Source organism: Saccopteryx leptura, chromosome 10 (assembly GCF_036850995.1).
Source record: "Saccopteryx leptura isolate mSacLep1 chromosome 10, mSacLep1_pri_phased_curated, whole genome shotgun sequence".
In the NCBI taxonomy this organism is placed as follows: Eukaryota; Metazoa; Chordata; class Mammalia; order Chiroptera; family Emballonuridae; genus Saccopteryx; species Saccopteryx leptura.
Window position 1 is genome coordinate 10,003,445 of NC_089512.1, and position 17,116 is coordinate 10,020,560.

Here is a 17,116-nt window from a genome sequence, read left to right on the forward strand (position 1 = left end):
GTAAATTTCCAGAACCCCAAATGAATCCCTCGTCCTGAAAGAAATGCTCAGAATTAAGAAACCTTAGCATGCACAAGGCTCGGGTCCAAGGATCGTTAACCCAATTACAAAAGACCTCGCTGAAAGATTCCTTTAAATTACAAGTGCCCCAGACAGCAAACCTGTCATTTGCTCTACAGGACTCAAGCTATAATCATCCTTTCAAAATGTACCTGCTCACTTCTTTTTATATAATGTCTAAACGTGGGCAAAGCTGGTCTACGCTGTTACAAGCCAGAAAGAAGGTCACCTTGGTGGGGGAGTGACTGGTAGGGGACCGGAGGGGACTTCTGGGGGGCACCCATCACGTTCTGTTTCCTGGATCGGGGTGCTGGTCGCATGGGCGTGTTCAGTTCTGAGGATGTTAGCTTCATCAAAAGTTGACAAGTTGCCTCAAGTGGGTACGTCAAAGTGCCCCTGTAACGTGTTCTTCTCAAACAGCAGCATGTAACAGGGCTCGTCCTGGCTAGCTCTTCCATAGGAGGGGACCCGGAGAAGGCCTCCCACTCCACGTCACGTGGCTCTTAGGTCCAAGCCAAAGGCGGGCTCTGCAGACAGTTCCCCTAAGGTCAGTCCCACTGCTACATCCAGGCAGGCAGGCCTCCAGGGACAGTGCAGCATCTCAGACTGCTGTGGACCCCCTGGGCGGAAGGGCCCAGCGCCCGCCTAGTGCATTCATCAGGCGGAGAAGCAGGCAGGAGTGGAAACACACACGTGTGTACACACACACGCACACACACACACACTCCATCTGTGCCTGTACCCTGGGCTCATACAAACACAATATCCTACTCAACCTCTCTTTGTTTGCAGCATTCTTCAGGACTCCAGAACACAGGAAGTATAAAAATAATTCCCTTTAACATGGTAATGTACTGTCACAATCAACTTCTCTGTATTGTTCGCAAAATTACCCTTCCTGGAACCTGTTTCAGGAACTGCCAGGGCACAGCCCTCTCTCCTGGTGGCCGGGCCAGCGTGGGGCCCCTGTGGTCTGCACTGCGCAGAATCCAGGCTCTGCCCTTTCCATCTTTTTGCCAAAGGAAATTAAGTGACCCTCAACTAGCTTACAGTATTCTCCCTGACCTCGTCCCACAAATTTTCTAAGACACTCAGGGCCCTGTCTGGAATGGTGCCTCCCTGGCAGGCCCGGGGCCACGGGTTATGGGGTCTGGAGTGGGGTTTGGAGTCAGATGGACCTGGGTTTGAATCCCAGTTGCTTTGCTTATTAGCGCTGTGGCCCTGGCCAGGGGGCTATGCACCTCGGTTTCCTCATCTGCATGCAAACTGGGAATGAAAAGCGCTCCTGCCTGGGGTTGCTGGAAGCCAGGCCGCTGTCAGGTGGAAGTGGCTGGTGGGGCATCGGCCCTTGGCAATGGCAGGTGCTCTAGCTGCTGTGAGAGCCATGACGTAGTGTGAAACCTGGGTTTCAGGGCTCATCATTCTCTAGCTGTGTGACCATGGGCAGGTTACTTAACCTCTCTGAACTTGGTGTCCTTATCTGCGAAGTGCAGGTGCACCTACTTTACACCGGCTGAGGGCAAAGGTGTTCTTGTGAAGTCTCTGGGTTCTGCTGAACTGGCCTTGGGAGTCAGCCCACCCACAGTCTCAAGTGGGTGGGACTCTTGGGGTAAGATCGGATCAGGGCTGAATGTGGTGGGTAACGCACTGTGGGGAAAACAACAGAACAGAACAAAGACTTGAATGCAACAGTAGCAGGAATAGGGCCAGCGGTAGGCAAGAGAAATGGGCTTGCCCCATGACTGCCTAGGGATATATGAGAGACATTAGGTTGTCAATACAAATGGGACACGTTTTCCAGGGAATTTTAATGCAATCCAAAATGACAAGTTGATGGCCCATCGAAGGACTTGGCTTGAGGAGGGAAGCAGGTGGATCTATAACTTACAGAGGGTCTCCCGAGATGTGGGTCCCCCTCTAGCTGGTGACACCTCCCTCCTTGGCACTGCCTCCTACCCATCACCCACCCATCCCCTCTGGGGCCACCCTGCCCTTCCTATCACACTTGTCACCCTTGGAACTACTTATTGCCCAACACCCAATCCCCTCCTAGGCCACCTAGTTGTCCTTTCTCATTGTATCTGTAGCGAAATGCAGCCCCAGGCCACACAGCCGGGAAGGAGGCAGGGACTCTGGTGTGGGCCGAGGAGCTCTGGACCAGCACATTCAGGCTCACATACACAGCACACTTGGCCTCATGCACAAATGGACACAGTCACAGCCGGATAGCATGATGTCCTAGGGAGAGTTTGCTACACTCCCAAAGTGAAACATCGTGGACTGCTGGCTGCTTCACACGTGGCTTCGCCAGCCTCCAAGGTGCCAGACAGACGCTGGCATGATGCTAAAGACGGTCACCACGAGCCCAAGTGCGCCTGGGCTTGGCTTACATTTTCTGTCTGGCATCTAGGAAACGCATCTTGCAAATCAGCCCTCTTAGAGGGAACATTGCTGAAGACCCTAAGGCGACATTTTAAAGCAGTTATACTCTGAAGTAGCTTTGAATATTAAAAAGAAAAACTCACAAAAAAGTCTTTTCAGCTCCTGAAGTTCCCAAACACCAGTATTCTAAAAATTACATAAGAATCATCTGGGCAACTATTTAAAAAGATGGATGCTAGTTCCTCATCCCCAGAGATTGTGGTTCCAAACAGCCGGGGCAATCCTGAGATCTGTATCCCTAGAATTCTGATGTGCAGTCAGGGATGTACCAGTGACCCAGTCGGTGGCAGGAAAATTCAGCTCTGAACTTGAGGCTGTTGCTGCCCAACGACCAGGACCAGTTGCAAGTGAGCAGAGATCTCTGCAAACAAGGTTCCCTGCAAGCCCTGGCCGGTTGGCTCAGCGGTAGAGCGTCGGCCTGGCGTGCGGGGGACCCGGGTTCGATTCCCAGCCAGGGCACACAGGAGAAGCGCCCATTTGCTTCTCCACCCCCACCCCCTCCTTCCTCTCTGTCTCTCTCTTCCCCTCCCGCAGCCAAGGCTCCATTGGAGCAAAGATGGCCCAGGCGCTGGGGATGGCTCCTTGGCCTCTGCCCCAGGCGCTAGAGTGGCTCTGGTCGCGGCAGAGCGACGCCCCGGAGGGGCAGAGCATCGCCCCCTGGTGGGCAGAGTGTCGCCCCTGGTGGGCGTGCTGGGTGGATCCCGGTCGGGCGCATGCGGGAGTCTGTCTGACTGTCTCTCCTCGTTTCCAGCTTCAGGGAAAAAAAACAAAAAACAAGGTTCCCTGCAAACAAGGTTCCCAGGTAGGGAAGGGTTGGATATCCATCCAGTGTTCACGTCATCATGACGCAACAAGGGTCCAGTCAAGTGCGGGGCTCTCATGGGCACAGTCCACCTGTGAGACACAGCCGTTTGTGTCTCCCTTCCTGCAGGATTTTCGATAGGTGGAGTTTATCTGCCTATCTGGACAGTCACTTAGGCATCTGATTTTCATTAACCTTCATTAGTAACATTAATAATGAAGACCGTGGTACAGGAGGGTTTGTTATGTTTATTGTATATCCATCTGCCCCAAAAAAGGACTCGGTTTCCTAGGGAGACCTAAGATTTAGGTCAAGTTCATTATTAAAGTGTAAGAGGAGCAACAAAGTCTGTATGTTTTGTGTTTTGTCTTAAACTCTTAGGTCTCCTCCCCATTGCCGGGTTGTTGCCACGCCGGAGCGTGAAGGTTACCTGTCCATGGAGCTGCTCAGCTCAGTTCCCAGCATCCCTCTGCACCAACAGCGCTCTGGCCAGATAGACTGATACACCTGTCTTAGCAATTCTGGGACAGATGCTTTGAAGTGCCTTTTCAAAATCCCCTGTTAATGACCTGGTAATTATTGTGGTGACTCTTCAATGAGGTGTGAAGTGCTCAGCTAGCTGTCAGCCGAGAATCTCCCAACGCACTGGGAAGAGGAACACAGGGAAAAAGCCTGTGAGCCTGAGGCTGCCCCACTCCCAGGAGCAGCCTCTGGCCAGAGCTGTGCCTCCAGGAGCTCCTGTTGACAGATGAGCCCTCTCTGCACCAAATAAAAGGAAAACCCTCCCACTTTCTGTAGGATGATGTGGCAGCATGTGTGCATGTGCAGATGATGATGTAACACCGTGTATACAGCGGAGCAGCCCACAGCCATGCCAGTCGAGATGTGGACGGTACAGAGGAAAGTTCAGTGTGTTCTGTGGCTCGCTAAATTCGAATCCGTGACCAAAGTGCAATGTGAATATTGGCGTATTTATAACAAAGCGCCACCACATAGGAATAACATTACTCAGTGGGATAAGCAGTTGAAGGAAACCGGCAGTTTGGTGGAGAAACCCTGTTCTGGTAGGCCATCAGTCAGTGACGAGTCTGTAGAGGCTATACGGGATAGCTACCTAAGGAGCCCTAAAAAAATCTGTGCATGAGCCCACATCGAACTCCACTGAATAGGTATGAAACTGGGAGAGTTTTCCTTTTATTTGGTGCAGATTTCATATTTCTATCATCTTTTGTTGCTTTCCTGTGACCGGTCAAAAGTGCACCATGACTTACAGACACATTGTATATGGAATTAGTGAGCAGCAGATACCCAAGAGAAGGGAATGCCCTCTCTAGAAGAAAGTGGCAGGCAGAACCACAGACATTCACTATCTGTATTCCTTTGTATCCTGGCTGCCACTATCACACTATTTTCCCCTGAGCCCAGATACGGCCTCAGAATCCTTCTTAACACAGCATTCAGGCAACCACTTCCTGCCAATCCAAATTAAACTGCAAGGTAACAGTGATTTACTGTTTTTGAGCTTGAAACCAGATGCCAGATCGTGGCTGAACCAGGAGACTAAAGTAGACCAGATTTAAGGAAGGTGCAAGCCACAGGGGTCAGTTCAGATCCTTCATGGGCCCCCTCTGGGAGGTGCCCACTCATGAGACTGTGAGTGACTGCAGATATCAGTCTCTGTGACAGTGAGATGGTAGACCAGGGGTTGGGAACCTATGGCTTGCGAGCCAGATGTGGCTCTTTTGATGGCTGCATCTGGCTCTCAGACAAATCTTTAATAAAAAAATGTTAAAAATATAAAACATTCTCATGTATTACAATCCATTCATTTCCTACCGCTCATGTTCATGGTTGCGGGTGGCTGGAGCCAATCACAGCTGTCCTCCGGACAACACCAAATTTTTATTGGATATTGTGTAAGGTACACAGGTCGTTGTATGGCTCTCACAGAATTACATTTTAAAATATGTAGCGTTCATGGCTGTCTCAGCCAAAAAGCTTCCCTCTGTGGTAGGGCCTTCGATGGAGTATGGGACATTATGACCTCTGTTTGCCTACAGGAGGCCAGTAGTGTTTTCTTTCCATTACTGTGACTCAAAAGTGAGTTGCAAGTAGGCTCCTCAGAAGATCTGTGAGCTTCATTCATTAGATTTCCGCAGCATTTGGCTACAGCAGTCTGATCCCTCCAACCTGTGTGCTCTACCACTTGGTCAACACAGGGGGGGTGCCATGTTAGGTTAGGATGAATGGGCTGGGACCAGAAGTCCAGCTCCAGAGTAGCATTGGATTCTTCCCTGGAAGGTCTCCTGGGAACAACTCCAAAGTACAAAGGACAGAGCAAACCCAGGCACAATCAGGATGGAGACTGCCATTGAGGGGGCCAGCCAGCCTGGTGGCAAGGCCCTGGTACCCAGGTTGAAAGATGCCATCACATGGGGATTCTGATACCACGTGTAGGACTACAGGGGTTTGGTCGGCAACCCAGGTATAGGAAGCATGATCTGAGGGTCCCGATGGCCTCGCTTGGACTGGGGGGGCTCCAAGTTCTTGCCTATTCCCATGGACTTCGTCAGGACTTGAGGCTAGAGCTGGTCCAGCCTCAGTTTACCACATCCAGTCTCGTGGGGCCTGACCCACATCCTCAGCAGAGCTGAAATGAGCAAGGCTTCATTGCATCAGAACAGAAGCTTGGCAAGGGTGCAGACACCCTTGTCAATCCTTCTAACTGTAAACAGGGTTAGAAGTGTGATTCTGGCAATTATAGAGCCCATCATTTCCTCCTCCTCTGTAAGTAAATTAGAAAGGCTCTTGGTTCTCACTTGGCCATTAGCCCTTATTTTTAAAGTGCAGCTGGACAAGCACTGCCGGGGGCTGAACTTAGAGAGCTGCCGTGTCTGACGCCCAGTTGGCCAAGGGGCTTGGCTCTCAGCCCTGGTTTTGCTGCCAACCAGATTGCGATCTTCGGCAAGGCCAGCACCCCTCTCTGGGCCTCAGTTTCTCCACGTATAAAATGAGGCATTTGGACTAGATGGCTTCCGGGATCCCTTCCAATTCCCGTGGCCACTGGATTCCAGGTTTGCCTGATTGCTAAGGATGGCTCCATTTAGACAAGAATTTATCTTCTTCTAAGCTGGGAGCTGTCCCTCTCTATTTCTCACACACAATGACCAGTTCCTGAAGGTGCAAATATGCCCATATCTGTAGCACTGGAAGGAGAGGGGAGGAGCCACGTGTCCGTGTTTCAGGAACTATAAAGGTATTAGCGACTTTCGATGCAGGCCTTGAACTGATTGTCCCACAACAGGGATCTCACCTAACCCTTACAATAGAGCAGCGATTCAGCCCACTTCTCAGACAAGAACACTGAGACAGAGAAAGGTAAAATCATGCATCCAAGCAAGGTCTGTCTGGCTTCAAAGGCCATGCATGCTCATAGTCACAACTCCTCAAATCCCAAAATCTTGGCACTTGAGTAGAAAAAGAGGAAGAGAATGAATAGGCCAAGAGGCCACCACAACATGAAGGGAATGCCAGGCAGGATATCTGCATTGACTGAGTGTGTCCAGGTAAATGGAAGATGAGATCCCGTGGTGGAAAGGGCTCGGTTTGAAGGCACAAAAGGCTTTGATGAATGTGTTCCAATGAGCCTGGTTCTCTCAGAATGGGCTCTTGCTCCGCCACCTCCTCCCTTCCTCTGAAAAGGGAGTGCCCACGATTTCCTTTGAAGGGAATGTGGTGCTGTTTAGAAGCAGCAGGAAGTGAATTTTCATGACTCCGGTTAGCAGCTGCTGATGGGACACATTCAGTCACCTGGGCTCCGACGACCCAGCTCTGTCTCCCGGGTTTGCTGTAATGAAACCCTCAGAATTTACAATTACAAATGCTAAGTGACATTTTAATCTTTCTAAAACACCGATATAAGAGTCACAAAATACCACTTGCTTTAAGTAGCACCAATGTTATAGAAATGCACATTACCAAAAAAAAAAAAAAGGTTTGTAAAAGACAGTTTCAGTTAGGTTCATCTGATAGATGGTAACCCTGGAAATGTGTTCGGTGGCCATTGTTTCATAGAAACCACTCTGAGGGGTCGGTCAGTGAGATTTAGTATCCCTGATCTTGTTTACTCTTTGTCTTAAATACCTCTCCAAGTAACTTGTAAATACATTCTTTTAAAATCCATTAATGGCAAAGCTGAAGGCTCCCAAGTATCTGAGAACCCCAGGGCAGACGTCTGCCCAGCTGAGCAGTGCCCTCTGAGTCCCAGATTCCCGACCAGCACTGTCTGAGCCCCTACTCTGTACTAGACGCCATGATGGTCCTAGGGGGCAGGACCATGGACAGGGTCCACAATCCGGGGCTTCCTCGGTAAGGATGCATGGGACTGGAAACCGTTCTCCAGAAACTCCGTGTTCGTGCGTGCGGTTCATGAATTGGGACTGAGGGCAGGGCAGATGTATTTTGAAGGTTGAAGGGACAGATGATTCCGCCAGTGCCCTGGCCCCGCCATGCTGCACCGGCTTCCTCATCAGCTGCAGGATGATAACTCCACCCACAAGGTTGTTGGTGACAGCAGAGCCATTTAGCAGGGCTGAGATTAAGAATGAGCTCTTCAGAAAATGCTTGAATCTTGGTGCCACCTCTGTCCGCATTTGTACAAGTGACTTAATCCAAGCCTCAGTTTACCTCATCTGTAAAATGGCCACGGTAATCTCTTCCTCGGGGGACTATAGTGAGGATGCATTTCAAGTGCTTGACACAGTGCCTAGAGCACAGCAAAGGTCTGTTAAGGGACAGTAACATCTGGTTAGGGGGGCCGATGCCAGGCCACGCCCAGAAGAGGTGCTCACTCGGTAGGCATTTCTCTCCCTACAAATTCTTTCACACATGAACCACGTGGGCACCATTATCCTCCTCCCAGTTCTCTCTTAACCGTTCTCCATCTTTGCATAAGAGCAGAGGCTCAGGCCCTGGCTGGTTGGCTCAGCGGTAGAGCGTCGGCCTGGCGTGTGGGGGACCCAGGCCAGGGCACATAGGAGAAGCACCTATTTGCTTCTCCACCCACCCCCCCTCCTTCCTCTCTGTCTCTCTCTTCCCTTCCCGCAGCCAAGGCTCCATTGAAGCAAAGATGGCCCGAGCACTGGGGATGGCTCCTTGGCCTCTGCCCCAGGCGCTAGAGTGGCTCTGGTCGCAGCAGAGCAACGCCCCGGAGGGGCAGATCATCGCCCCCTGGTGGTCAGAGCATCGCCCCTGGTGGGCGTGCCGGGTGGATCCCTGTCGGGCGCATGCGGGAGTCTGTCTGACTGTCTCTCCCCGTTTCCAGCTTCAGAAAAAAAAAAAAAAAAAAAAAAGAGCAGAGGCTCATTTCCTCAAAGTCTTTGCTGAGGGCTTACCAGATGCCCCGTGTGACTCGCGGGTCTCTGGATAGAAAAGCAGCACAGTGGTGGCCACGCCCACCACACACACTGGGTAGCCGCAAGCAAACAAGGAACGCCCCAGACAATATTAAGTCCAAGTCACAGCCTGAACTGGCGGCTGGAGCCTTGTCCCGCCAGGTGGATTGTGTGGTGGCAAATCTCCCTTCTGACCACAGTGGTCAGGATGGGTAACATCTGCACCCTAGAGGTCTGGCTGGGACACTCCGGAGGTCACAGCCTGCTTGGAAGCGGAGGGCACAGGCTTTCCCAAGGACACAGGCATGAGAGGCATTCCTCCCTCATCTCCAAGTGTGCCCCTCCCAACACTCACACCGACACGAACGCCACAGCCTTCCCCAGGGGCTGGGAGAGTTGAACTGCTGGTTTCTAAGCCCCTCTTCTCTGCTGCTTTTGATTCTTTTGTGGTTCTTGCTTATTTCTCAGTCTACACATGGTAATAATATCTTAATTCCACTCACATGAGAGGACTAACAAATTACTGTACCTCAGAGGTCAGGAGATGAAAGGAATTCAAAATAACCCAGAGAGATCCGTTTGTGAAGTTGGACTTCAACAAGCAGCGGAAGGGTAAGGGAAAATTAGCTAATTCCGGGGAGGGCCATAGGAAATGATGAGAATGACTGTGCATCGTTACTAATTGCCTTCTTTGAAGTCCTCAGTGATTGTTTTTTTAACAAGACAGCCATGTCCAAAGACTTCCTAACCATATTTTATGGACAAAATGGAGATTTATCAAAGTCTTCCATTTGTTTTCTAAAAATTATAGGATTTGGGGAGATGGAAGGAGTTTCATTTGCTTTTCTTCCTTAAATCTGATTCAAGGAAAGTGTGGGCTCACCTGGGACCTTCTTTATAGTGACTCGGCCTGCACGGGCCCACGCTCCTCGGGGCTGCCTGTCACACCAAGCTCTGCCCAGCCGGGCAATTCCCCTGCGGGGCCCGGCTCCTCAGCCAGCCCTGAGCAGGCTCCAGGCCCACAGGCTGGCAGGGGTTGCATGAGTCTTGTTGTTATGGGACTGGTATGGGCCCCTCATCTCAACTCCTTAAACTGCCGCCCACATCCTGCCTACTGGGGAGACCCCATCCAACGAAATCACCCTCTCATTCGTCAACTACTATTGATTGAGCCCTATTATGTGCCATGGACTGTTCTATTGAACAAAACGGATAAAGCCCTCATTTTGAGAAGCAGACATTCCAATAAAGGGAGAGACATTAAACAAAGAAGAAAAACAGACAGTGTCAGCTGACAATAAGTAGCAGGAAGACACAGAACAATGCACAAGAGGACGGAGAGTGATGGGTGGTGGGAATGGGGTGGCAGGAGCCATTTAACATCTCAGCAGAGATCCGCCTGAGGGACCCATGGGAGCGAGCATAAGAGACATCAGAATGAACAGTGTCCTAGGCAGAGGGAACAGCATGAGCAAAGACCGTGAGTTCCGAGTTTGCTTGGTATGTTCCAGGAACAGCAAGGAAGAGTATTCCTGGAACAGAGCAGGCGAGGGCAGGGAAAGTGGTAGGAGCCGCATCAGAGAGGATGCCAGGAGTCTTCATTAAGAATAGGTTGGCCACTACTTAAGCAGCAGGCCAACTCAGTGAGTCAGCAATTGCAGATCGAGTGCCCCAAGCCCCTGAGCAGCCCTCCACTTCCCTGTTGGCTGAAGAGAAGAACACCAAGCAGTAATGGCTATAAGAGACAGTGGCACTTTAATATTTTTTTTCAAATGTAATTGCTGCACATTTAGAGAACATGAAAAATGCAGAATAGAATTATAATGCAGACGCAGAAGAGTAAAAGTATCGGATAGCTGGGATTATCAACGTTCCCCCCAGTTTTCCAACCTTTGTATTACCCTGCTTTAGCATGCTTAGAATACAATTATCTTTAAATAGACTCAACCAAGTTTTTCTCAGCATAAAACAGCACTACTCCATTTTAACTGATACACAGACTTCGGAACCCAATCTCCATGAGATGAGACGTCACTCGCTCTCTAAAACGCACCAACTTCTGAGTCCCTGTAGACCGGACTGCTGTTCTGACTTTGCTACTCCCTGCTGCGGGAGCCCACCCTCTCTGAGCCTCAGCTTTCCGTCACAAAGTAGGTACTACGTCCACGAGGTCTTTGTGGAGAGTAGAGACGATGTGTACAAAACACCCGTCACATAGAAAGTAAGGAACAAATGGTGGCTAGTCAGAGCTATCAGCCAATATGCTGAGCCTCTGCCCTGTGCTAGGCACTTTCCCTGTCCTGGTCACACAGCAGTAAACAAGGCAGAAAATAGCTTCATTTTTATCTTCTTTTCCCAAATTCCAACTGTCCGAAAGGAGAGCAATCAATCTAGAAAACACAGGAGCTACGCGCTACCCCTCTGCATGAGCGCAAGGGGCCAGAGCCCACAGCAGGTGCTGGACACCCGGGCAGAAAGCAGGCTCCCAGGACGCGAGACTACCGTGGCACAACTTTGCTGTGAACTGCTTGGCTCCCTGAGATCTATGTCTTGTCCCTCTGCTGCGACTGACCGTCCCTGCTGCACAGACAAAGCCAGGAAGCCCCCCACCCCAGCCCCAGGAGCGTCACCATCACCGTTGTTATAGACAGGGGCCTGATTGCAAACACACCCCTGGAAGGCGGGGGCCTCTCTCAGCCCTTGAGATTAATTACTTCGTGTTCCTGGGCCACTCAGCAGCCACACGGCTCAGACCGGAACAGTCCTGACACAGCGCACAGCAGGTACTGTTCCTGATATGTAATTTTTAATAAAAGCACAGAAAGTCACATTGTCCTCTCTGGTAGCACCACTTCCCCGTAGAAAAGTGATAAAGGTTTAAACAGAAGGAAAGTCTTATCCCCTCAGGGAAATTAACCATTTCTGTAGAAACCAAGAACCATTCCAGACAGCCAGCTGGGGATGGACTGGTACCCACTATATCACAGCATCTGCCCCATGGGCACCTCTGTGGACAAATGGACAGACATCGGGCTTAGTGCATTTATCACAGCAGTCCTGCCAGGCAAGTACCACGGACCCCACTGCTCAGAAGGGGAAGCCAAGGCCAAGTCATTAGAATGACTTACCGACCTGGAAACAGGCCAGGTAGGTTTGGGACCTATAGTGGGGGCTGTTTTTACTTCCTTCTCAACCTGGCTTTACTCATTGTTAGAAACAACAGACAAAAAAGCTTCCAGAAATGTCACGGGCCAGGACAACTAGCAATGTAGCTCTGTTCAGGAAACCTGGCTGGTTTAGAGGGAGGGCCATTTGGTTGACTGCCTGCTTCTCCTCCTTCCCCACCCCAGAGTCAGGAACAGCTGGTGCCCACAGAGCACAGTGACTTCACACCACAGGGTCACCCTTAGAGTGGGGTCAGGGAAATGTTTTTCCAAGTGTAAGAGGTCAAATTTACCAGGAGAGCCTTTTTAAAATATAAATCTGATCGTGGCACGTTATACTTGGCAAGACTCCCCCTACTTACTAAGCTAAGTGGGATGAATTGTCCCTTGACAGGGATTCTGCAGACAAAGCTTTCACAAGCATGTGCTCACTCCACTTGCCAAGCAAGGACCCTCCCTGCACAGGAGGAGAGGTTTTGTGGGAGTAAAATTCCCCGTTAGACCCTCACCCCAGCCGCACATTCCCACCAGCCCCTCTCCACCCCACACTCCAGAGAATTCTTGGAATTTTCTTCAGGGTCTGCTTGTTGCTGTGAGAACACCAAGTGGGTCTATTGTGTTGGAGACATTAAAAACCAGCCAAACTCTCCAGAGTTGAGGTTTTAAGGGACATCTTAGAAAGGCAGAAAGAGCTAGTGGCCCGGTTCAGGCTCGTGGGGTGACCTGAGGAAGTCGTTCCCGTTCTCTTGGCCTCAGTTTCCCCTTCTGTAAAATGAAAGGGGGTCTAGGTGAGCACCAGGCGAGATGTCGCAGGCTCCTCCATGCGTGACAAAGGAATGGTCTCCGGGCCCTCCTGTCTCCCTCCGAGGACGCGATTCTCCCGGCGCGCCTTCTCTGCTTGGTGTCGGACTTGGACAGCGTCTGTGGGCCGCCAGCCCGCAGACTTCCCCGGCCCGACGAACACCCCGACGGGGTCATCCGACGACACCCCTCCTCCCCCCGGGCCCACGAGCCGGCCGCACGGTCCCTGTGCCGAACCCCGCGTCCCTCGCGTGGAACCCCGCCCTCCCCCGAGTCTCCAGGCAGGCGGGCGGAGGGCGGGGCGGGGCGGGGCGGGGCGCGCGGGAGGCGGAGCCGAGCCGGGGAATCCTGCTCCTGGCGAGCGCTGGGTCCCGCAGAGCAGCCGTGCCGTCCGAGGGCCCCCGCGCCGGGGGCGGCGGGGAACCCCAGAGCAGCCGTGCGGGGAAGAATCCCCGAGCCGAACTAGCCGCCGCCACCGCCTTCGCGCCGCCTCGCGGGCTGGCAGGTGCCCGGCCACCCTCTCTCCGCCCGGCCGCCCGCTCCCGCGGTCCCGCCGTCAGCTCGCCAGCCCGGTTCCCTCGCGCCATGCAGCCGCCGCCGGCACCGCGCGCGTAGGCGCCCGCCGCAGGCCATGCTGCCCCTGCTCGCCGCGCTGCTGGCCGCCGCCTGCCCGCTGCCGCCCGCCCGCGGCGGGGCCGCGGACGCGCCGGGCCTCTTCGGGGCGCCCCGCAACGCATCCGTCAACGCGTCGTCCGCGGGAGAGCCCGCCGCCCCGCGGCTGCTGGCCTCGGCGGCTCCCGGCCCCCCCGAGCGGCCGGGCCCCGAGGAGGCGGCGGCGCCGTGCAACATCAGCGTGCAGCGGCAGATGCTGAGCTCGCTGCTCGTGCGCTGGGGCCGCCCGCGGGGCTTCCAGTGCGACTTGCTGCTCTTCTCCACCAACGCGCACGGCCGCGCCTTTTTCGCCGCCGCCTTCCACCGCGTCGGGCCGCCGCTGCTCATCGAGCACCTGGGGCTGGCGGCTGGCGGCGCGCAGCAGGACCTGCGCCTCTGCGTGGGCTGCGGCTGGGTGCGCGGCCGCCGGCCCGGCCGCCTGCGTCCCGCCGCCACCGCCGGGGCGCCCACCGCGCTGCCAGCCTACCCCGCGGCCGAGCCGCCCGGGCCGCTGTGGCTGCAGGGAGAGCCGCTGCATTTCTGCTGCCTGGACTTCAGCCTGGAGGAGCTGCAGGGCGAGCCGGGCTGGCGGCTAAACCGTAAGCCCATCGAGTCCACGCTGGTGGCCTGCTTCATGACCCTGGTCATCGTCGTGTGGAGCGTGGCCGCCCTCATCTGGCCGGTGCCCATCATCGCCGGGTTCCTGCCCAACGGCATGGAGCAGCGCCGGACCACCGCCAGCGCCACCGCGGCCGCCGCCCCCGCCGCAGTGCCCGCGGGGACCACCGCTGCCGCCGCCGCTGCTGCCGCCGCTGCCGCCGCCGCCGCGGCCGTCACCTCGGGGGCGGCGACCAAGTGACCCGCTCCGCTCCTCCCTGCGTCCGACCGGTGTCCGCGCTCTCGGAGGCCTTTCCCGCCGGCAGACTCGGCCCGTGTGCTTCGTGCTGTAGTGACCGTTAGTTCTTCGGGGAGGGGGTCGCCAGACAGGCTCCAGAGTATTTGAAAAACAAGGTTTGTGCGGCTCCAGCCCTTGCACTCACTGAGGGGTGGGGTCCGCCGCTGGGAAGACGGAGAGGAGGAAAATGGGGCCCTTTCCCCTCTATTGCATCCCCTGCCCTCCCCTCCCGCACCCACGTGCCCTATATTCATGGCAGAAAATGACCAAATCCTGTGTATCTGTTTTATATATTTAATAACTGTTTTAAATGAAAGTTTTAGTAAAAAAAAAAAAATCAAATTGCTATTGCTATAGTAAGAGAAGTTCTTTGTATCTGAACACAGTATTTGAAGTTTATTGTTTTTTTTTTAATTTATTTAAAAGTGGGGGGGCATGGGAATGATTAACACCGATATATTGTTACCGCTGAAAATGAACTTTATGAACCTTTTCCAAGTTGATCTATCCAGTGATGTGGCCTGGTGGGCGTTTCTTGTACTTCTGTGTTTTTTTGGCTTTTAATACATTTTCCTCCAGACTTGTGTATGTAGCCTTTGCTTTATTTGACGTAAGAAAAGGAATAATACATTAATTACAAGATGTTCCCCTGAAAACATGTAGGGACGGACTCTCCAAAAAGTTAAAGAAGGGCTAATTCTGTGTCCCTTACCTGTCTGGGAGAAGTAGGAGGCGAGAACCAGGTGACTGACACCGCACTGCCCGCCCCCCCTCAATTCATTGACATTTGTCTGGTGGCATATAGGGTGTTATGGGATTTATCTCTTTCGCCACAAACCTAAGCTCTACAAAACACCCAGCAAAGTGCAAAATGGAAAAATCAATACCTATTCTGAGCCGAGAATCTCAGGGAAATGACTCATTTTAAAAAGCATATAGATCTTCTTTTCATTTGTGTAAACTTTAGCACATGAGCACATTTCAAAAGCTGGTCTTAAAACTTGAGATATTATTTTGGCATTAAGAAGATTTTTTTTTTTTTTAAAGCTAAACTCTTGAGGATTAAATAGGTGTCGATCACAAGGCTTTCCTTGTTCCTGGTGTCCATGTTACAGTGTCTGTTGGGCCGTAGTTCTGGCCACCACCACCCCACTCCCACCCCTGCCATTCAGAAGAGTAAATGAGAAGTCCTTAAAGTGACCTAATACAAAAACCACTTTAGCCCTGGCCTGTTGGCTCAGCGGTAGAGCGTCGGCCTGGCGTGCGGGGGACCCGGGTTCGATTCCCAGCCAGGGCACATAGGAGAAGCGCCCATCTGCTTCTCCACCCCCGCCCCCCCTCCTTCCTCTCTGTCTCTCTCTTCCCCTCCCACAGCCAGGGCTCCATTGGAGCAGGGATGGCCCGGGCGCTGGGGATGGCTCTGTGGCCTCTGCCCCAGGCGCTAGAGTGGCTCTGGTTGCGGCAGAGCAACACCCCGGAGGGGCGGAGCATCGCCCCCTGGTGGACAGAGCGTCGCCCCTGGTGGGCGTGCCGGGTGGATCCCGGTCGGGCGCATGCGGGAGTCTGTCTGACTGTCTCTCCCCGTTTTCAGCTTCAGAAAAATACAAAAAAAAAAAAAACACTTTAACAGCTACTTTCCCTTGCTCCCACTGCCCTCTTTGGAGTGCGTGCATTGGTATCGTTCTAGAGCTGCGGTTCTCCAAGCGTGGTCCCTGGACCAGCAGCATTGGTGCCATCTGGGAACTAGTTGCAGATGTGGAACTGGGGCCTCACCCAGGACCAGCTGAAGCAGAAACTCTGGGGTGGAGCCCAGCAGTCTGTTTTAACAAGCCCACCAATGGATTCTGAGACATTCCAGATCTGAGAACCTTCAACATATATAGACTCCCTTTTTATCTTGAGATATCCCTATTATTTCAAAGAAAGAGGACCCTTTTCTTTTTTTCCATGGATATCTTATCTGGAGAGCCTGGGTCACTGCCCGGCAGCTGAAGCTGCCCTTCTGGCTCTTTGAGGCCAGCCACCCAGAGAGGAGCAGGTGAGCAAGGTGGTCTTCTTCAGCAATGTATAAGGCAAATCCCCTAGCCTTGCGATGCACTGTAAATCTTACGCCCCAAAGCAAGGTGAGTTGCGACCGCCCTATTCTTCAGTCCCATGGTAACTAGCAGGAGAAAATCAATAGTTGCTAATCTTGGTCAATTTTAATATAATCATAGCCCTTGTAAGTCTGGAAGACATTTTAAGCATTCTTGGTTTAACACACACACACACAGTCACTCTCCCTGCTTTTTCCCAAGATAGAAACTGAGGCCCAGAGAAGTTCAGCATTTTGCCTATAATCACACAGCTACATGAGGGGGCAAAGTCGAGACCAAACCTGGGTCTCCTGCCACCCTGCCTGGAATTTTTTCATCACCAGAAACTTCCTTTTCTAGGACAATTAGGAGCTAACCACTCAAGGTCTGCTTCTCTGTTGACCCACCCATGCCACTATCAGGTTCTATGAGCCACAAAACCAAAGGGATGAGAGAGCATTAATTTTAAATGGACACTCAGGCACTTAATATAACTTTATATATGTCTGCATTCATTGGGTGGGCCCTAATCAGTATCTATTGCTACAGCAATAGACCTTCCTAAAGGAAGACTTTCAGAATCACCAGGGAGCCTGTGAGGGGGATTCGTGTGTGTGCATGTGCTCATACATATATGTATAAATCTGATGGGCTAGGGCTAGGTAGTTCTCCTTGAGGCTGACTGACTGTCCTCTGAGAGTGAGAGCTCCAAGCAGGAGATTACAAAGTGAAGATGGAGCCTGTGTCCCTTTGGCCACTTTAAGTTGGGACCATCCAGTAGGCGAAGAAAGTCAGGTGCCAGCAGGCTCAGCTGTGGGATCTGTGCCCTCTGG

General features: G+C 52.6%; 1 protein-coding gene across 1 annotated transcript; it reads left to right on the forward strand.

Moving 5' to 3' along the window:
- The first annotated feature begins 12,986 nt into the window (after positions 1-12,986).
- On the forward strand, positions 12,987-14,788 carry TMEM158 (transmembrane protein 158). Its single transcript, XM_066350789.1, has one exon. The coding sequence runs from the start codon at positions 13,294-13,296 to the stop codon at positions 14,170-14,172; it is 879 nt and encodes a 292-aa protein (XP_066206886.1). The 5' UTR covers positions 12,987-13,293; the 3' UTR covers positions 14,173-14,788.
- The last annotated feature ends 2,328 nt before the right edge of the window (positions 14,789-17,116 follow it).

Excerpts from the sequence above, each read along its gene's own strand:
- TMEM158 (XM_066350789.1), top strand. The coding sequence starts at position 13,294 with ATGCTGCCCCTGCTCGCCGCGCTGCTGGCCGCCGCCTGCCCGCTGCCG.